The sequence below is a fragment of the Lycium barbarum genome, chromosome 8 (assembly GCF_019175385.1).
Source record: "Lycium barbarum isolate Lr01 chromosome 8, ASM1917538v2, whole genome shotgun sequence".
Classification (NCBI taxonomy): domain Eukaryota; kingdom Viridiplantae; phylum Streptophyta; class Magnoliopsida; order Solanales; family Solanaceae; genus Lycium; species Lycium barbarum.
In genome coordinates, this window is record NC_083344.1 from 103,066,013 (window position 1) to 103,088,425 (window position 22,413).

At 36.0% G+C, this 22,413-nt stretch overlaps 2 protein-coding genes and 1 long non-coding RNA gene across 4 annotated transcripts; 2 read left to right on the forward strand and 1 right to left on the reverse strand.

The window, feature by feature from the left end:
- Window positions 1-2,148: 2,148 nt before the first annotated feature.
- LOC132608053 (uncharacterized) lies at window positions 2,149-4,422 on the reverse strand. Its single transcript, XM_060322130.1, has 2 exons — window positions 4,069-4,422; window positions 2,149-2,508 (listed from the first exon to the last, which is right to left on the reverse strand). The coding sequence occupies exons 1-2, from the start codon at window positions 4,420-4,422 to the stop codon at window positions 2,149-2,151; spliced, it is 714 nt and encodes a 237-aa protein (XP_060178113.1).
- Window positions 4,423-6,124: 1,702 nt separating this feature from the next.
- LOC132606483 (uncharacterized) lies at window positions 6,125-9,734 on the forward strand. Of its 2 annotated transcripts, none has more exons than XM_060320009.1 (4): window positions 6,125-6,281; window positions 7,812-7,988; window positions 9,092-9,217; window positions 9,315-9,734. In XM_060320009.1, exons 2-4 carry the CDS (start codon window positions 7,816-7,818, stop codon window positions 9,493-9,495), a joined length of 480 nt encoding a protein of 159 aa, XP_060175992.1. In that variant the 5' UTR covers window positions 6,125-6,281; window positions 7,812-7,815; the 3' UTR covers window positions 9,496-9,734. The 2 variants fall into 2 exon arrangements, with proteins under 2 accessions (XP_060175992.1, XP_060175989.1); XM_060320006.1 differs by lacking the exon at window positions 6,125-6,281 and adding an exon at window positions 6,317-6,339.
- Window positions 9,735-18,809: 9,075 nt separating this feature from the next.
- On the forward strand, window positions 18,810-22,334 carry LOC132606484 (uncharacterized). The gene is made up of 4 exons (XR_009569909.1): window positions 18,810-19,108; window positions 20,891-21,419; window positions 21,503-21,703; window positions 22,104-22,334. It is a non-coding gene; the product is annotated as an uncharacterized LOC132606484 (long non-coding RNA).
- The last annotated feature ends 79 nt before the right edge of the window (window positions 22,335-22,413 follow it).

Here is a 22,413-nt window from a genome sequence, read left to right on the forward strand (position 1 = left end):
CTGCCGAGTTCATCAATTGGACGACCATGCCGGAATTAAACTCTCTCGCTTCAACCGAGGAGCCCAAGTTGGCCAATGCATCCGCCTCGTTGTTCTGCTCCCTCGACACGTCTTGCATAGTCCATTCTTTAAAACGATGTAATATCACTTGAGTTTTTTCCAAGTATCTTTACATTCGCTCATCTTTGACCTCGAAGACGCCATTGACTTATTTCACGACCAGGAGAGAAACGCATTTTGCTTCGATCACTTCGACCCCCAAACTTCAAGCCAATTCTAAATCTACAATCATAGCCTCATACTCGGCTTTATTGTTAGTCAATTTTATAGTTCTGATTGATTGTCTAATGACATCACCGGCAGGGGCCTTAAGAACAATGCCTAACCCGGAACCTTTTAGGTTCGATGCCCCGTCTGTATGTAAAGACCAGATACCCGAAGCTTTTCCGAGGTTATCAAAAGCTCTTTCTCTACCTCGGGAATCATGGCAGGGGTAAAGTCTACTACAAAATCGGCTAAGATTTGAGATTTGATAGCTGTTCTAGGCTTATACTCGATATCATATCCGCTAATCTCTACGGCCCATTGGGTCAATCTACCCGATAACTCCGTCTTATGCATGACATTTTTTAGCGGGTAAGTAGTTACTACACATATGGGATGGCATTGAAAGTAAAGTTTTAGCTTTCTCGAAGCACTTACCAATGCCAAAGCCTAACTTTTGGAGGTGCGGATAACGGGTCTCCGCATCTCCTAAGGTCCTACTGACATAATAGATTGGGAATAGCGTACCTGCTTTCTCTCGGACCAGAACGCCGCTTACCGTCACCGCGGATACTGCTAGGTATAGAAATAGATGTCCATCTGCCTTCGGCGTGTGTAGTAAGGGCAGGCTGGACAGGTACCGTTTCAAATCTTGCAAGGCCTTTGGGAATTTCGGTGTCCAAACGAAGTCATTCTTCTTTCTTAGCAAGGAAAAGAAACAGTGACTCTTATCTGATGACCTCGAGATGAACCGGCTCAAAGCTGCTATCCTTCCAGTTAGTCTTTGTACTGCCTTGACATTGTTTACTACTTCAATATCCTCAATGGCTTTGATTTTTTCCGGATTAATATCAATCCCTCGGTTTGATACCATGAAACCCAAATATTTGCCCGATCGGACACCGAAGGCACACTTCTCCAGATTCAGCTTCATGTTGTATTTGTGAAGTACATCAAAGGTATCCTGTAAATATTTTAAATGGTCCTTTGTTTCCAGGGACTTGATTAGCATGTTATTAATATAAACTTCCATTGTTTTCCTTATCTGTTCTTCAAACATTCCGTTAACTAGGCGTTGATAAGTTGCCCCGACTTTTTTTAACCTAAATGGCATGACATTGTAACAATAAGTCCCATACCGGGTAATAAAAGAAGTTTTCTCTTGATCCTCTGGTATCATCCGGATCTGGTTGTACCCGGAGTAGTAATCGAGGAAACTCAACATCTCATGCCCGGCTGTCGCATCAATCATTCGATCGATGTGGGGCATGGCGAATGAATCCTTTGGGCATGCTTTGTTTAGATCTTTATAATCAACACATTCTAAATTTATTACCTTTCTTTGGCACCACGACTACGTTAGCTAGCCAGTCTGGGTATATTACCTCCCGGATAGAGCCTATTTTTAAAAGCTTTGTTACCTCATCCTTTACGAAAACATGTTTTGACTCGGCCATTGGTCTCCTTTTCTGCTTCACCGGGGTGAACTTCCTATCGAGGCTGATCTTATGAGTTGTCACTTCCGGTGGCACACCTGTCATGTCTATATGGGACCACGCAAAACAATCGATATTAGCTTGAAGAAATTTAATTAACTTGTTCCTGAGCTCCGAGGTTAACCCCATGCCCAGGTATAACTTTCTGTCCGGTAGATGCACGAACAAAATGATTTGCTCCAACTCCTCCACGGTAGATTTGGTTGTGTCCGAATCATCTGGTAATACAAATGATCTAGACACCCGAAAATCGTCTTCTTCCTCAGCCGGGTCCGTTTCCTTCTGCTCCGCTTTTGAACCCGTATTCTTTAATTGCTATTTGGTGTCCTTGCCTTTGATTGATTCATCATCTTTTTGACCTGGTTTCTTTGAAAAGCGGGGTGCTTCCTCAACCGCGAACATTTCCTGCGGGCTGTTCGCCTCGGATAGTTTTTATCCCTTCCGGGGTTGGGAACTTCAGCAACTGATGTAGGGTCGATGGTGCTGCTCTCATGCTTTGAATCCATGGTCTACCGAGCAAAGCATTATACTTCATATCTCCCTCGATGACGTAGAACACTGTCTGCTGTATGGTCCCATCAATGTTGATCGGCAAAGAAATTTCAACCTTCGTAGTCTCACTTGCCATATTGAACCCGCTGAGTATCCGAGCTACTGGGATAATCTGGTCTAGTAACTTCAGTTGTTCCACCACTCTCCATCGGATAATGTTGGCTGAACTACCTAGGTCAATCAAAATACGTTTAACCTGTGATTTAAAAATAAGGATAGAAATTACCAATGCATCATTGTGCGATTGAATGATGCCTTTCACATCCTCGTTACTGAAAGAGATGGAGCCATCAGGTACGTAGTCCCGGGTCCGCTTTTCTCGTACAATTGAGACCTTTGTTCTTTTCATCACCGGTACTCGTGGAGCATCCATTCCCTCTATTATCATATTGATCACATGTTGAGGTTCCATGGGCTTGGCTCGTTTGTGATTCTCCCTTTCTTTGTAATGGCTTTTGGCTCGTTCGCTTAGAAATTCTCGAAGGTGGCCATTTTTCAATAAACGAGCCACCTTCTCCCTTAATTGACGACAATCTTCAGTTCTGTGCCAATGAGTCTCGTGATACTCACACATCAAGTTCGGGTCCCGTTGACCCGGGTCAGATCTTAATGGACTTGGCCACCTAGCTTCCGTGATACGCCCGATAGCCGAAACCAGGTCCGAGGTATTGATGTTGAAGTTGTATTTCGATAACCTCGGTATGTGTTTATTACTAGCTGAACTGCCGGTGTCACTTTTAAATGACAAGCCTCGATTGTTTGACGAACGGTCAACTCGTTTATCGCCCCTACTAGAGAAGTGATTGAGGCCGCTTTTCGATTTATCTGACCTGAAGCTAGGCTTCTCTGATTGAGAATATGGTCGGTACTTTTCCCTCGATGGTCTAGCTTCCGGATCATAATTTTTTCTCGATCTCTCAGAATTCTTGCTCATATTTATTGGGTTCGGGGTGAGTTCAAGCTAATCGTCCTCTACCCGAATCTTATATTCGTACCTGTTATGGACATCTTCCCAGGTCACAGTCTCATACTCCAACAAGTCCTCCTTCAATTTGAATGAGGCAGTCGAGCTTCGGGGATTGAGTCCCTTGGTGAAAGCTTGCGCTGCCCATTCTTCCGGAACCGGAGGCAGTTTCGTCCGTTCCCTTTGGAAGCGGTTTACAAACTCACGTAGTAGTTCATCATCTTTTTGGGCGATTCTAAAGATATCCACCTATTAGGCCTGTACCTTTTTGGCTCCGGCATGAGCTTTGATAAACGCATCAGCGAGCATTTCGAAAGAAGTGATAGAATGCTCGGGCAGGTGGTCATACCAAGTCAACGCCCCTTTCGAGAGTGTTTCTCCGAACTTTTTCAACAACACCGACTCAATTTCATCTTCTTTGACATCATTGCCTTTTATGGCACAAGTGTACGAAGTTACATGCTCCTGCGGGTCCGTCGTACCATCGTATTTCGGAATATCCGGCATCTTAAATCTCTTCGGGATCAGCTTCAGAGTTGCACTCGGAGGGAAAGGCCTTTGAATGTATCTCTTTGAATCCGGCCCTTTCAAAATCGGTGGTGCTCCCGGGATTTGATCCACCCGAGAGTTATATGTTTCCACTCTCTTCTCCGTTGAATCAACCCGTTTTGCCAAGGTCTCAAGTGTCTTCAAAACCTCGGTAGACGAACCGGCTCTGGATCAGTTGCTCTAGACTATCCGTGCTTCCTCCCGTCTTGGTTCGGTAACCCCTTTTGGCCTTGCCGGAGCTACCTTGTCGTCTTGGCTCTGAAGCTGAGCTATGGCAATCCCCTGTTCGGCTATGGCGGTCCCTTGTTCCTGCAACATTTCAAATATTAAATGTAAGTTAATCTCATCAGGCATATCTGGTGTTTTCCGGCCTTGAGCTCGAGACAAAGTAATTGAGTTATGAGTATTCAAAAGATCGGTGGCCGGAAAGGTGGCATTCTCCTGATTGACGGTGTTTTGTCGGTTGAGGCCTTCTCTCGAGTTGACAGCATTTAGATCGGCTGGATCCGCAGGTAGGTTTCGTAACCCACTGTTGTTCTCGTTTTCAGCTACTATCTCATTGTTGTTCACATGAACGGAGTGACCGCTGCTTGCCATTTCATACGTTTTTTTGTGCAAATCCACAAATTCTTCAATCAGCAGGTGAAAGAAGAAGCAGCAAAGATTAAACCACCATTATTATCCTAAGCCCCACAGTGGGCGCCAAACTGTTTACCCCGAATTACGAGTACAATTAAATTTGTAAGTTGTGAATAGAATATGTGTATGAACTTAATCTTTTGGTAAATATGAGATCTAAATGAATATGTATACGATTACATATATATATATATATATATATATATATATATATATATATATATATATATAAGCGGATGATATGTGCTAAATGTGTGCTAAATAATGATAATGAGATAGATTGAAAGTGCCAAACAATATGTAAGATTAGCTCAGTTTTGGATGAACACCACAAATTCGAACCAAAATGCTTGAAGGGAGCTATAATATTTCAGATGGTTACAATGTTGTAATATGAGAAAAAAGTTAACCCCATAAAGAGAAGTGTGGCCCTCTATTTATAGGTAATGGGCCCTCTAGTACAATGTTAAAAAGCCTTTCTCAAAATCCTAAAATGGATAAGGCCCAGCCGTACGGTCTGACACTCGTACAGTTGTCAACGCAAATGACGGAACGGTTTTATGAGGCGTGGCAGCCTCACAACTGATTGTCCGGACCAACGGACACGCACATTCGGGCTCATATTATCCGGACTAACGGATACGCTTATTTTAGCTCGGATTCGCTGTGTCCGGTACAACACCCCGGTGTGGGGCAAGACCGAACGTATACGTGCCCATTTGATCCTGTCTTTTGCTCCGATTTTATCGGTCACAAATTGATCCGATTTTTACCGTATACACATACGACATACACTTGGAGAGAAGAAGTTGTGACAGTCATATGAGAGAACTCTAGCGAAGAAGAAATATCCGGAGAAGAAAAAAGCAAAGGGAAAAGTCATTTGATTTCTTGGAGAAGCTCCGGTAATCCATGGAAGAAAAAAGCAACAAAAAAAGTTAGCTGAATTTTGGCGAAGCTCTGATAATTTTTCAGCGGATTAACGATGGCTGCAGGGACAATGAAAGGGGGTGGGATGGGGAGACGATTAGGATTTGTGTGAAAGAGAAGATAAGAAGAAAGATAACATCTCTAAATCCCTAGCTTTGTGGGATTCGTTGGTGGTTGTATGTCTATTGTAAAGATTTTGTTGCTATATTTTGAAAGTTGAATAGTGTTGCTAGTTATTGTAAATATGAATTCATTTTTATACAAAGCCCCCACTAATAAATAGGCGAATCATTAAGCCGCACAAATTTGGATGGGTTAGGCGAATCGTATTTTGACAACCTAATATTTTCAAAGAAATTGCAACGACTCTCCATTTGAAGGGTTGGTCTTTGATTGTTTCCCTTTAGCAATTGATTTATGTATAGCGAGCATAAATTCATTAGTAATGCGGGACATAAATTCATTCGAGAATCAAACAAGAAATTTTTTGACCGGAATTTATTCATATGCCCTTTAAAAATTTAAATTGTTAATTATTGTAACTTATAGTACTTTTTATGTAGTTTTTAAAGTATGTAAATTATTTTTCAAAAAAATTAAAGATTATATCCGAATTCACGGTCAAAATAAAGAAGTTTGACTCTCGAAATTCGAATTATATCACATAAATTGGGACAGAAAGAGTAGTAGAATATTATGATGCGAAAATACTTCGCAAAAAAGTTATTTGTTACGAGGGAAAAAAAATTAAAGACTGGCACAAAATAGAGACATAAATACCAATGACCCAATATTGTCACTCACCTTAAAAGTGGTTATTTCTGCTCTTCAGCCCACCAATTAATATTGATCGATACCACGAGTCGTCGGAATTGTTGTCGTCTCAGGTATCTCTCATCTTTGCAGTGTGTAATCGAAATCCCTAATCGCTTTTCAAATGATTTTGTATGTTGAACTCAAAATAGTTTTTGGTTTCTCTTTGAAATTCTTTTTAATGATTACCGTGGGAGCTTAAAACCCCTAATTTAGTCTTGGTAGTTAAGAAGCTCAAAATAAGTGTCAGCTTAGTTAAAAAAAAAAATTATCCAAATTTAAGTGCCACCTTAGTAATTCGAGATAAAAATTGACAAATATTTCCAACTATACCCTTCGTACTCTTTAATATTGCTTAAATCTAAAAAAAGAAATCTAATAAATACGGGTAGTTTAGTAAACTCCACATTATATTTATTGATTTATTAATAGGCGTGAGTTTTGCTAAGATGACCCTTATTTTGGGATGAAGGAGATACTTAGAGCCTGTTTGGATTGGCTTATTTGAGGTGCTTTTAGGCCAAAATAGTTTTTACGCACTTTTTTGTAGTGTTTGGTAAAATAAAAAAATGTTTTCAAGCACTTGTTTTTAAGCTAAAATAACAAAAAAAAGCCCAAAGTCATAAGCTAGAATTCTTAAACTTATGGTTTTTGACTTATAAGTCAAAAGCTATAAACCCATCCAAACTGACTCTTAGTATTATAGTGATGTGGGACTTGAATTCTGAATGGATACAGAAGATTATAGCTGATCCAAGCTTGTGATAAAAGATTATCTTCTAACCAAAAACCTTAAAGCAATGATTGTTGTGTCCAATGACATTTATAAACTCCTTTGGAAGCCACTCATATGGGACTAGAATATAACTCAACACTACTAATTTGGTATTGAGGCGTAAGCAATTGATTTAAAATTGAAGCAGAAAGAATCAGAGTAAATGTTCAATCTTTGTGGGAGAGATCCTTTGCGGGGTACCGTGGTGCTTCAAGAGGAAGGCATTAGTATGGTGATAGTACTGTGGCTAAAGTAAAACACTAGTGAAATTCATAAATAGTTGATTAGAAGGAATTCTAGTCGGGATTACTGGATTCTGAGAAACTGACCTTTCTATTGAATAATGCTCAAGTTGGCATCTTTAGCTTGATATGCACTAGTTAAACTCAGTTTAGTCTTATGTTTGTTCAACTTTTTTGGTGCATTTACTCTTTCTATTTTAGCAGAATCGATATCATATAATTTCTTTCTTAAGTATATCTTTTGGTGTCATATGTTTTCTTGCTTGTTTCACTTTAGTTGTTTTAGAGTGCTTAACTTTGCTGTCGTCTGGTGCTGTGTTTCAATGCTTATCTATGCCCCTCTTCTTTTTTATTTCTCTCTTATCTACTCATGTCATTCAACTCTTAAATGGGATATTCTTCTTTTCTCTGAAAAGATTCAAACAATTCATTGATATTTTCTGTGTGTTCTTTTCCAATTCATCGGTTCCATGTTCAGATTTCATCGAATTCCCTCATCGATATAGCATTTCAAAGTCTTCTTTGTTGTAAGAGCCCTTAGTTAAATTTGTTACATGTGGTAACACAATCGTAATTCATCAATCCAGGTCCATGGCAACTGGAGGTTCCTCATCGTCTTCACTTCCTGTTGATGAAGAAGATGAGATACTGATGCTATACGGGTCTGAATCGGGTTGGGTTGAGCCGAAAAGTAACTGTGATCACCTCGCTTCTTTGTCCTCTGATCTCACCCACATTCCAACTCCTGATACTCCTTGCAACAGGTTCATCTTACTACAACCCTATACTTTCTTCTCCTTTCCAAACTCATAGAGACCCGTACATATCATATTATATCGTGTGGTATTATGGTATTTCCCGTCACACTTGGTTGTCAAGTGTACATTTGTCTTTGTTTCATTTTATTTCCTTCTTTTTTGAGTTTGTAATGAGGTTAATTTTATGTTTAATTGTTCTATGCCATAAGTAATATAATAAGCAATTTCATTTCTATTAGATGCTCCATGTTTAGCTATTCAAAACTTGTTTCTAGATTAAAGTATCACAAATTTAACAATCATGTTCTCCTGTGTGGTTTGTAGGCTATTGCACAGGAGTGAGGTTTACCCTGTGCCCGCCCGAAGGGTAGCGGCTGCAGGTTCCCTTGTCATTAAAAAAAAAAAAAAGAAGTCAAAAAAAATTTAAGAATCATGTTCAACAGTGATGGTAAAGAGGCACTAGGAACTCTTCCTTTTCTTCTAGGACCTTACACCAGGTCTCTTTTTGTCATATTGTTAATTTACACCAAATATAAGGAATATAGAATGTCAGAAATGTTAGCAAGTCCCAATTTGAGAAGTTCAAAGATATGGAATGAGAAGAAGCATGGACGGTTTTCAATGTTGAATAAACATATTTAGAGGACCTTTTTTTTTTTTTTTTTTTTTTTTTCTGTTTTTATGTTTTAAGAAGGAAAGATAAATTTGTATTCCTCTAAAGTTTATACAGTAATATCTTTTTGGTTCTAAATTGTATTTTTCCCATTTTGTGTGTTATTTCATACTCATTACTGTATATCCTTAAGGAAATCACTGGTCAGTTCCCTCTCAATTCTGTAGTTTCTAAGTCTATATGTTGGAATTAATAGCCCATTCATTGCTTTGGATTTCAGATGGCACATAGGCATTTAGTGATATTTACTGATACACTTCCACCCATATGTATAGACACTTGTAGTTATTCCAAATTAGGAAAAGACTGGTTTTAATTTAATTTGCTAGACTTCATTATTAAACCTACTATACCAGTGAGAGTTTGTTAAATTGATATGGAAATTCTGGTTGGAAGCAAAGGAATTTAATGGCATTGTGCAAAACCTTTTTTGAAGGTGCCAACATCCAGCAGAGAACTGGCTATGTTTGGGCTGCAAGGAGGTTCTTTGCAGTCGATTTGTTAATAAGCACATGCTCGAGCATTACAAGCTGATGGATCACTCTTTAGCGCTCAGCTTTAGGTAACTATTATGAGACAATACGTCAATATGTTTCGTCATTTTATTTGTCTTTGTTAATATACATTTTTACTGGATTTCTTTTCTTTTGCTGGAGCAGTGATCTATCAGTTTGGTGTTTCTCCTGCAATGCATATTTAGATGCCGAGGTAATAATGCCATTGCAGTCTGTTCATTTCACTGCCTACGTACTGAAGTTTAATGAGCCTCCACCTTTACGAGCAATGGAGTGTATACAAATTACAGATAACAGAGCAGACGGTTCTACTTCTAGGAACTAATCATTTCATCTTCGATCTGATACCTGTGATGTTTGGCTGTTCAATGATTATCTTTAGATTGATTTGTCCTATAGGAAAAAAGGTTAGAGAATATTAATTTTGGATCATGGCCTCTTTATCTAGATATGGCAACATTACCCCTTTTTTTCTTTTTATCTGTGCGTCGTTCCTACACTGGAAGTTCAACAGTTGATACATCTAGACTTTACAAAAATGATAGGTGTTACTTTTCCTTCAAAGCATTTTTGATTCTTTTCTAACGAGTCCAAAAAATGCATCAGTGAATAGTTATCCAGATCGGTATTGAAGTTCTAGTATTGCTAGGACCCAGGTTTGTTTGCGTAAATGATTCAGGAACATGCACCATATCTGCAAATCATTTTCGTCATGGAACTATTATCTCTTAAATTTCATATTGTATCATGTTCGAAAATCTAAAACAGCAAACCAGTGGAGAGAGCAAAAATAAGGACAAGAACTGCTTTTAAGAAATGGAAAATTTACTCAAGAAGAGGTTTATCAGGTACCTGTGCAAAGTGGAGATGATTATAATTTTAAAAATTTCAAAGGTATAAAGAAACACAAATTTAAGAGCTCTGACTTCACAGCATTCAGGTTATATTTGTATTATACTATTAAAAATAGAAACTCCAAAACTTAAAAGTCAAATGACCTAAACAATTAATTAGGACCAATAGTGCTCCTTTCCGGTAGATAATTACTCTCTCCGTTTATTTTTACTTGTCTAGTATTCTAAAAATAAGTTTTCACTTTTACTTGGTACTTTTAGCATATCAAGAGAAAACAATTTCTTTTTTACCCATAGTATTAATTACTCATTTCAAATCATCTTTCAAAATTCATTAAAATATGTACAATTAATATGTGTATCATGGTAAATTAATCGGATTATCGAAGCAAACAGTTAGGAGGAAGAAGATTTTACTCAATAGTATTAATTAATGAAGATTTTAGTGTTTGAAGCCCAAATTAATCGGAGCAAACAGTTGCTCCCTATAATATCAGATATTCTTAAGTCTCCGGTGGTTATGAAATGGGATATGGAGGCGCGGGGATGCCATGTGGCATCTGCCTCATTAAAATATTAATGTCACGTGGGATTGAATGTTCATCTTGGTCAACTTTAACGGAGGAGGGGTATATTTGTGGCCAAAATATAGCGGTAGGGGTATATTTGGATCCAAAGTATAACGAGGGGTATATTTGGACCCAAAGTATAACGACGGGTATATTTAGCCCTCTTTCGCTAGTACAGGGGCATATTTGGCCCTTTTCCGTTTATTATTTCTTAAAGGGTGTGCAAAGTTCATAGTGGACAAATAAAAGTGAACAGAGGCAGGGGCGGATTTAGAGGGTGCCGAGGGTGTTCAAAAAATTACAGTGCATATATGGGGTAGATTTTATGTGTTTATGTACATATATTAACTTTTGAATACCTTAAACAAATGCAAAAAGTTAGCTCAAGTGGTCTAGGGTGTTCAAAATTGTCTCTAGCATCCTAGGTTTGATACGCAGGGACAACATTATTTTTTATATTTAGCTTTTGTTGCTTTTTTCGAACTCCTGAGTGAAAATTCTGGATCCGCCACTGAACGGAGGGAGTATTTTTTTTGGCCTTAAAGTAAATGTCAAGGATATCATTAGATGTTTAAGTTATGGTGTCATGTGATAACTTACTGCGTATTTACATTCAAGGAAACACAAACACATAAGAAATAAGCATAGTAGTTTGCTAACTTCAAAAGGTAAGAATAAGTTTTGCTTACTACACTGGGTATGTTGTCGTTAGTTTCCTAACTCCTATACCAATATAAATTAAATACAAAGCTGAATTTCTTACCTCTTCACAGTAGCAAATGCTTGCTTTTTAATGGTTCTAACAGGCTTATAGTTAATCTACAGTAAAATCAACAAAAGTGATATCTATGATCTTTTTGACGTATGAAAAAAGTGCAATAATTGCAATTCTACTTATTATTCAAATATTTTATAATCATATTATTATAACATAACATGTTGATTTAAGTCCAACGTGACATATACTTGCCGCTACATAGAATTGCAACTATCATTGACGAGGGCAATTCAGACATGACATGCTTCACAAAAACCGCAACCAAAAAATTGAATATGTAAAGGATGCGCATGAGAATTTTTTAACTTGCACATTGCAAAATTCCCACCTAAAACCTATACACATATACAAAGCATGCAATAGATCTATTAAGTTACACCAAAATTCATTTAATCATCAAGAATACAGAACAACCAATTCATGCAGACCTTTCAATGAATTCAAAGAAGACTTAATTTATTTACTGAACTTCTAATAATGAGACCGCCGATAGTCCTAGCTCTCTTTGATTTTGAAAAGGATATATATACAATTTTATTTTTTATTGAAGAGTGTCAACCTAAATCATTTCATGTTGGAAACAAATTGTAACCACATGGATTCTTACCCTTAGAATAAGATTTTGTTCGTTTGTTTAGGTAAAAAGAAAATTAACAAAATCAATGTGTGGTATATCTATAGTAGGCTTCAACTGAAGGGATTCATATAAACAAAACTTACTCTATTTTAAATTCCTACATATTACTTCCATCCCGATTTATGTAATACTTTTCGCTTTTCGAGAGTTAATTTGATTAAATTTTGAAGTTAAATTGGATTAAATCAACTAAATATTTTAAGATTAAAATTTATATATTTAAAAACCACATGAAAAGTACTATAAGTTGTAGCTTCTCTCCTATCAATTTGGTGAAAAATACGTACATCTTAAATGTTAGTCAAAGTTGACGCAATTTGAATATCGGGAAGCGGAAAGTATCACATAATTTAGGACAGAGAAAATAATAGTTTTTTCATAGTTCAAATATGGAAAAATTCAATAACAACACTTTGGGTTGATTTCAGAGTTCTGTAAAAACAAGATAAAAAGCCGAACATATTTCTTTAAGGGTACTGCACCGGTGAGAGCTTTGTGGTGCGAGAATGAAGTAAACCTATATTGGAAAAAGCATCTTCTTGACCTGAGGTGTATTTGCAGTGGCGGGAGTCGGAGTCCAGTAGAGAACTTTCCTAATCTGTGTATTGAGGGTTTCGGGTTGTGTCAGATCCTATCTGGCATTAGTTTGCTTCGTGTTGTTGAGGAACCTTTATTTCCTTTTTGTCGTTTTTAAAATTTTACTATTATTAACAAATATCACTCCACTAAGTCTTACTTAGTGGTTTCTTAAAAATAAAAATAAAAAAATCCCTAAGGGGATTGGAGCTTTCGAGTACAAAATATAGAATAAAATAAACATAGATAGATATAAATTTAAATTATGTCAAAAAAATAATTGTCCTAGACCTAATTCTAACTATTTAGAAGAGGCGGTTGGGCTCCTTTTTCGTCGTCCAACCTGTTATACCCCATTTTAATCGGGTCAAATTAGAGTACAACATATTGGAGATTCCTATTTTGCTTTATTTTAAGGAGTCGCCACCTAATTAGTTTTTAAGGTGAATTAGGACACCTAATTATTAACTAAGGTAAAGCTAACTAAACCCCGTTAATGGTCTGCTTAATTTAATTCTAGGTAAGGGTTCTAATTATCCTAAAAGGAAGGAGTTAGGCATCCTCTAAGATCCGTTAACTACGGTTTACCGACAAAACTTAGGTTAATTAATTAAGGTTAAAATATAGCTTATAAATATTGCCAAAGTTTTAAAGGAAAAATAATGTTGGTCAAAATAAGATTTACGGAAAATATAATAAAAGAAGACTTAAAAGGCTATTTTAAACAAGATTTATAAAGGTTGTTAAAGAAAGAGTATAATAGTGCTATTTAAAATAATACTTATAGATATTGCTAAGGCTAAAAAAATGCAATTTAGAATAAGGCTTGTATCAAATATAATGATCTAGCATAAAAGGAAACTTCAAATGCCATTTACAATGAAACTTATAAATATTAGTAAGGCTTTAACTAAAAAAGGCTATTTAAAATAATATTTGCATAAAATATATAAGTAGAAGAAAGTGAATTTATGCAGCGCTTTAGTAAATATTTGAGATAATTCAAGTGGCGAGGTATTAATTGATTTTTGCATTTTAGGAATATAAACAAAAATACAAAATATAACTAATGAGTTTATCTTTTGTTAACTATGCTCAATTAGGAGGATATGTAATTAATTCAACTTACAATACCTAATTTCAGATATTTCATATCCATAATACGTTAAATCGCTAAGGCAATAAGGAAACGGACGGTACTCCTCTAATTCAAAGCACATGTTCTCATTATTGGGAAATTAATGATTCTAGTAATAGTGAATATTATAAATGATGTAAATAATTTTAAGGTAAATATTATAGACAATGTAAGTAATTTAGAAGCCTACGGAAATAACTACCAGTTTCCTTTTTTGATTAACTACCCGTTACACTAAACTAACCCACTAATTTACTAGAATTCGTCTAAGTTAATAAAATAAGCAAAGTAAGGGGGTTAGTCAAGTAATACAAATTGAATGCACAAAATAAAGCAGAGGCATAAATAATTTAAATGGGCTGATGCGGTAATCAGGCCGATGTTGGGAGTGGGCTCAGCCCACTTTTTGGACTGCTGAGAACTGTTCACGCTATTGGGCCTTGGCCCAGAATTTCCATTTTTTTTTTTTTGGTTTTTGCTGCGGATTGGGCTGGGCAGAGATGGCCCGAGGAGATTATGTTGGGCTTTTAGCCCGACTCCGAATGCGGGCGAAGAACGAGTGTCTCGGACTCGTATTCGTATGCGGTAGTCATGCAAAAGAAAGGAAAAGAATTAGTATATAATAAAGGACTAAGACATAAATAAAGAAACTCGGTACGCAAATTGAATTTGCATATAACGCAACAATAGAACAATTAGAGAATGTTCAAGCCCAAATAAGACAATGATAAAGAAACGACTGAAGTCCACGTGATCCATTTCATATTACTGACTAACTTAAGCCTAGATACCAAACTAACAGTCAAATAGAATAAAATAAAATAAATAGGGGCAGGCCCAAAACACGTCAGAAACACAAAAGAACACAGTGAAGTAGGTCCAAAACAAACTCAATCTATTAAACACAGGAGAAAGCAACAGACTCGAATCTAAGCCATCATTCTTTTAAGGAATTAAGTTAACACAAAATCCAGCCATTAGTTACTTTAAGATAATAGGGGAGCACGTGATATATTCAACATTGAATCATTATTTAATAGTTGAAATAACTGTCTAGGATGATAGTGAAATAGGTGAAAAACTTTATATGAAAAGAACTGACCCTTACGAACACCCAAACCAGTGCCTTTTAACTCAACTCTCATATGCACATATAAGTCTCGTTTTGAACCAAAAAATAGCCATACTACACCACCAATACACAGTAAAGACAACTAGAAACCAGTATAGGTACTACTAAGTTTCAAACAAACAAGAATATGGCATTAACACAGAAATATGAGTACATTTTGACAGCAGACATGACAACAAGTTCAAAGACTGATCCTGGGCCATTCTTTTATCTTAAGAACCAACTTCAACAAGCACCACCATTTTAAAGGGGAGAAATATCACATATCACAGGTTTGTAGACACTCGTACTAGCATATTGGTCAACCATGGATTAGAGGAACATGCTTCAGATCAATCTTAAACAGTGTACGAGACGTGATTATGATTTCACTCGGCTAATGCACAGATCCAAACAAAGGGAAAATGTCGTTTACTCAATGAGCATACTAGACCTTAAATCAAAGGTAATGTGCAAGATGAATGATATTTAGACGGTAAGAAATTTGAAGCAAAGCTAGCAAAGGCAAACTCAATTCATATACATTAAACTAACAAGCACATGGCAGCCCCCTAACATGATGCTAATATGGGTCCAAAAATAAAACAAATTCTTACCAGCCTCTTTTATAATACATCAGATTCAAACAAAGAACGGAACTTTATGTTAACCTTTAGTAAGCTTATTATCTATTTAACTGAACATTTGCCCCAAGTTAACCATGTATAAGGCGATTAATGCAATAATACATACAACTGTCACATATCTAGATCACATGAATCCTTAAAGCATGAATCTCAGCCTAACAGAACAGTACTACCTAAACAGGGATGAATTCGGAACCAAGGCATGCTAGGGACTGCTCTAAAATTATTAGATGCTAAACTACCAGCTGAACCATACAAATGAACTTAAACAGAGCTTAAAACCTACCAAGTAACATATGTGAACATGCTTGAAAACTAATAAGCACAACTGAATAAAGATAGCAATTAACACACATAATATGTCCTGAACCAGCGATTTACATGGCTATCTTCCAACCCGTAGGACAAATCGATGAATGAACGAATCTAACAGGTGTGATTCTTAAACTAACTATATGATTAATTGATGCGGCGCTACACGAATTAAGACTAAACTCAACTAAATGAACACCAACACAAATGTTAGCTGACACGCAAATCCAAATTAAACTAAACACGTAAAATACTAAAATAAATAAAATGGGGATAGTTCACTGACCTTCTTCGGGTGCAGCGAAGTGAGGCTCGAGCTTCCGATATACCTCGAAACACTTCGAACCCGCCGAGTTATTATTTCCTCGAACCCAGCAGAACCAAATGCGGAAACAAAGAAAACGATTTAGATTTTTTCGATATCAGACAATGCCACCACTGCTAAAATAAACTATTTTTAAGTAGCTTAAACTTATGCTTTGTTTGGTTGAAAAGGAAAGTAAAAAAAAAATGACTTGTTTCAATTTTAGGGGGGGGGGGGGTTCTCGGCTAAACAGAATTCTTAATTTTTGAGGGGAATTTTTCGATCCGAAAAACTTCTCCTTAAAACGAACCCCAAGGCGATTATTTATAGGGGAGGAGAATCTAGGGTTTGCTAGGGTTTCACAAAATGGGCGGGATTGAACCCTTTTCAAACACAAAACGCTAAAAACCCCTTCTGTCATCGATCAGAAAAACCAGAAGAAGAGACAAAAATCTATTAAAATCTTGTACCCTAAAGATGAAAAGGCTGATGAAGAAGACAGGTTTACCTTCACAAAGGGACGAAAGCCGTTACAGCTTTCAGGTCGCAAGCGGAGAAGGAACGAAGAAGACAAAACTTCAACGTTTGAAAACTGACGCGGAGGGGTACAAACATTAATGCCTTCCCCAAAATGGCCATACAAGGCCTGGGGAAGGTAAAAGGCGTTTGTTGCTTTGCTATTTTGCTGAAGACGACAGAAAGAGAAAGAGAGAAAGGGGAGAGAAGAGAGAAGGGTGAGCGGCGCTGAGTGAGGGAAGGGTAAGGGAAACCCTACTCGTTTCATTAAGAAACGAGATGGGCCGGGGCGAGTCATGGGTGCGGGCTAGGTATTAAAAAGTTGGGCTGGGTATTAAAAGTTGGGCTGGGTATTAAAATGGGGCTGACGAATAAAATGTAGGCTGAGTAGTGAATTAAAATGTAGGCTGGTTTCACGAATTAGGCTTTAGCCCAGATAATTTAGGATTTAATTATGGACTGAATTAATAGTTATTGAATATAGAAATATGCATTTACTAGTGCTCAGATAAAAAATAGAAATTACAATACGTCGTAATAGCCGTGCAATAATATTTTGAAAATCAACAGTAAATAAACGTTATTATTTAATTATGCGAAAATAAATGCGATGCGTGTGCATAGGATGATAAAAATACTGAAATGATAAAAATGCGGATTGTCATAATATCGGTAATAACAACAATAATAATAATAATAATAATAATAATAATAATAAATAATGGTAGTAATAACAAAAATAATAACAGCTAGCGAACGAAAATGCCGGTATTAATAAAAGAGCTGATAATTATAGTAGAAATATAAACAATTATTTTAAAGTTGTCAAAATATCAGAAGCGTAAATAAATATTTCGGGAGAAGACGGGACAAAATTGGGTGTCAACACAACCGTCTCCTTTTTGGTCGTCATATATATTAAAAAACATGGGCCCCATATATATTAAAAAACAACAACTAATATTAAAAAAAAAAATTGGGCTCCATATTAAACACCAACCAGTATTAAAAAAAAAAGAGAAGAAAAAAAGTGGAACCCACCGCATCCAAACTCACGGGAAAAAAAAAGTGGACTCCATATTAACAAAATCAATAATAATGGATTCATTGCTACATGCGTATCAATCCATTAGTGGGAGCAAATGAAATTATTGTACAACAACATACTTAAAATACTTCACTAATATAATAAAGTTTTAGATATGGAGCACAAACTACAATGTTATATTAATCGTGTTTTGAACATAGTATATGTATCAATCCATTAGTGGGAGCAAATAAAATTGCTTTTCTTCAAAAGGTTAAGTAGTCAAACCATACAATTTTTTTTTTTTATATTGGCCTGAGATCTAATCTAGATATTAAACTGTTATATTTGCTATTCCGCCATGTCATTTATTTGTTATGTTTACTAAAATAAATATATTTAAAATATTTATATTTTAAAATAAGATAGAATTTAATTACTTTTTTATTTTTATTCTTAGTCTAATAAATGTGAAAAGAGATTAATGTCGTAAAAAAAAATATATCAAATGGAGATCAAATAATGAATAAGGTAAATTAGTCAAATTATAATTCTAATCGACGTTTTCTTAAAAAACCATGCAAAAGACAACATGACAAGTAAAATGAGCTAAACCGAGAATATTTACCAAAAATTAAAAAATAGTATTTCTTCGTTTAAATAGAAAATCAATTTCTACTTTATTTCATTTTAAACATGTAAAATTAATTTTATAATTTGAATTAGAATTATCCAAATCAAAATTTGATAAAAAATAATAAGTATTTTACACCTTTAAATTAATCGAATTAAAATTGAAAGTATCAACTGATGCTTAAATATTGCTATTGTTTTATCTCAAAGAGAGAAAAATAGTTTCCTTTTAAACAAGTCTTCTCTTTTAAAAAATATTAATACATTTTTAAACATTAGTATAATAAAGTTTTAGATACGGAGCACAAACTACAATGTTATATTAATCGTGTGTTGAACATAATATATATATATATATATATATATATAATCACTATTCAAAGACAACTACATACACATAGATGCACTATAATCTAAAGCGTTGCACACGGGCATAGGCCATCGAGAAAAGAAAATATAGTACAGTATTAATTTTAGAGTTGGGCCCCAATGGGGCAAGGACCCGAATACTATATATACCCAACCCCACCCATAAAGAAAAATCATACAATTACGTTTGTGAAATTTTTGGTATTAGGGAGGGTTTAGGTTGATACTTAATTATTCCAATCAACATGGCGGAAACTGAATCAAAACCTTCTTCTTCTTTGAAGAAACCAATTAGTGCAGAAGAAGAAGAACAAGATTGGAAAAGGGAACTGCCACGTAAGTACTTGGCTGATGAGAATAATGTCTGGAATGATGACGATTTTATCCCTAAAGCCGCTTCAGTTGAGCACCGTGATCAATTTCGCAAACTATATGCCAGATACTTCCGTCAGATTCTTCAAACCGATGTAAGTGGTCTTTACATATTCTATTGCTTTATTTAATCGGAATTCTGCTTTGACGGCTTTTAGAGATAATGGTAAAAAACACACCTGAACTATTTTTTTTTTCTGAGTTTCACACCCCAACTATCGGTTATTCCTTTTTTTTCTTCCAAAATTATCACCATCTATGTATTTTGGGGAGCCTTGAAGTAATGGTAAAGTTGTCTCCGTGGGTTCGAGCCGTGGAAGCAGCCACTAATGCTTGCATTAGGTTAGACTGTCTACATCTGCCACCTTTCCCCTGCCACCTTTCCCCGGACTCTGCTAATGCGGGATGCTTTGTGCACCGGCCTGCCCTTTTTTATGTATTAAAACACACCTAGTTGAATAGATGGTGGTAGTTCATGTCGGAAAAGGAATTGCTGATAGTTGGCCTAATGTTTTAATATATATATGGTGATAGTTCAGGTAAGAAAATGGAACAACTGATAGCTGGGTAGGTGTATTTTTGACCATTAACTCTATGCTTTACAGCTTCATAAATTGGTGTTTATTTGTGGAATAGTCAAGGGCGCTCAAGCAGAGCCCATGTGTTAAAAGAAACTTTATAGCAATTAAGAAGTGTTTTTTTTTTATTTGTACCCTTTTAGGGGATTATTTTTTCAGTTTTAGTCTTTGGGCAAAAGAAGCTAGTCAAATTTCTAATTAATATTAACAATTGTAATCCGTTTGAACAATTCCTAGATCAATGGGAGCATCAATAGGAGAAGCAATGCCAGTTTTCTTAACTGAGGGTATTCTTAACATTAGGAGTATATTTTTAGATGTTGAATTTCATATTAGTTGTTTTCTTAGATATATTATATTTATTTTGGGGCTTGTTTGTTGTGATGATATGACCTGCCGCAGGAGGACTTGCCTAATCTTAAAGAAGAGGAAATAAAATAGAACGCATAATTATACTGCCAATTCTTCATAATCTAATTCTTGTATTTCCCTCTTTCTTTGGATGATCTCACATGGTAAATCCCCGTATTTCACATATCGCTCTCCTATTTTGCTCTCTTATTTGTAACAAGTGAAACTCTCACGAGCAGAAATCCTGCCAAACATCCCCTAGTTAAAACTTCTAACAGTTGTTCGCTATTTTCTCTTAGCTCTTTCTCTTCCCAAATCCAGCAATGTCTTCCTAACCATCCTCTCCTATCTAAGCGTTGCAGATATGCCATGCTTAGCTGAGCTAACTAAGAATATCAACAAGCTCCGCCCTGTCTGAGTGCCCTCAAGCTTTTAGTGGCTCAAGTTTGGCGGAAAAGATTATGGGGCTTACAAGTCACTATTGTCTTCGTTAACTTTTTAAAATAATATAAGAACTCATGGTTTTTTTATGGTGCTTTTAGCTGTAGTGTTTTAAGTAACTTTTCTTCCTTGATTAGCCCATGCTTTTCTTTAAGCTAATAGACCAAATAGTAAAACAGAATTTTTGCTCCATGTAATTGGATTTCTCTACTTGGTTGAATATCAGTTTATTTTTAGCTCATGGCTGTTTAGTGGTGCTTTTAGTCGTAGTGTAAAGTAACTCTTCTTCGTTGATTTGCCCATGCTTTTCTTTAAGCTAATAGACCAAATACTAAAAGAGAAATTTTGCTCCATGTTATTGGATTTCTTTGCCTGATTGAATACCAGCTTCTTTTGCTCAAAATTATCGCTCTATAACTAAATTCTAGACAGATCTGTGCAATTCAGTTAGACCCTCTTTTTGTTACAACTGGATATGAATTCATGACTTATTCGCTTATTTGACAGGGTTTCGACAATGACGTCTATCCTGGTGATGCTAAGGCAGCCCCATATATCAGTGTTATCAAAGGCGCGCTTTAAGCGCGCTTAAGCCCTGAAGCGAGACTCAAAACATGTTGAGCGCTTCACCTCGCTTTATGTGCGCTTCAGTGTCATCATCAAGGCTCTAAGACATACTTTTCCTTGCCAATGAGCCTCTCTTGGAGAGGTGACACTAGATGATTAATATTTCACTTTATCCTAATATTTTTACAATTTCTTTGTCCATACATTTGTTATTCATGCTAATTATTATTAATTTTGGACTAAACATATATATATTTGTATTTTTGCACCATTGCGCTTTTTTTCATTAAAGCCCACACTTCATTTGCGCTTTGCGCTTCAAGCTCCAACTGACCTTAGAGCTTTTTTGCGCTTTTCGCTTTTGATAACACTGCCATATATACCATATTTGGATTTTGAGCAAGAAGCTGATATGCTGATGGAGCTAGCTAACCACGCTATAGCGGATTACAACAATAAGGAAACCAGTGTATGCCTCTATTCATCTTTGCTTTGTGTGAATAATATCCCTCAATACCAATGACCTTACAGTATTTTCTATATGCCTTGCAGGTTTACAAGTACAAGGTTGCTTATCTTGAAAAAGTGAACTTCATTTTGGCTGAATGTCGTGAATTTTTCATGACTGTTAAAGTTATTAATCAGACTCTGCTTACACCACTGGAAACTTTTCAAATCCATCCATATAAAGGACAACAAGAGGAGAATGTTGTCCGCCTTTGCAGAAAAAAGATGATGATATGAGCCTATGAGGTATACAAATTGACTCTTAGTACCATTTGTTTTTGTTGTTTCGTTGGCACTGGTTGCTCAATCTTTTTCTAGATAAACTTTCTCCTGAGGATAACCCAGGAAAATTACTAAATTGGTGATGGACTTTGGGAAAAGCTTAGGAAAATATCGCCTTTTTATCTGAACTTTATCTTGAGAGACAGATATTTGATAGGAGGTGAAAATTCGATATGCCACTGGAACATGAAACCTGCAATTACTAGATCTTCTTATCTTTAGGGAAAACAAATATGATTTAATGTAATAAGGTAGTAATAATTGATAATTTGCCCGAATTTGCGGTGGTCTAGCAGTCAAAGAGTTGGAGTAACAATATTGACCTATACTTGATGGCTATTTAACATTGGTTTGTTTTTTTCAGGACTATTTTGCAGTTGGTTTATCTGCTAAGCTTAATTGGAGGAAGAAGCATCACACGGGGCAAGGAAAGAGACAGTTGGAACTATAACTTTCTAAATCTTAGATTAAAGCGGTTATTATATTGACTTCTTTATTAGTTGTAGAAGTATTTGATAAATTAGCCTAAAAAATTACTGTAGTATATTACCTACACTGTTCTAGTTTTTATGGAATGTATGATTATTCACTCATCTTTCTCGACATGGACGAAGAAATCACAAAGCATCTATGGTACAAAACCTTACACGTAAGAGCTATATTAATAACTTCGA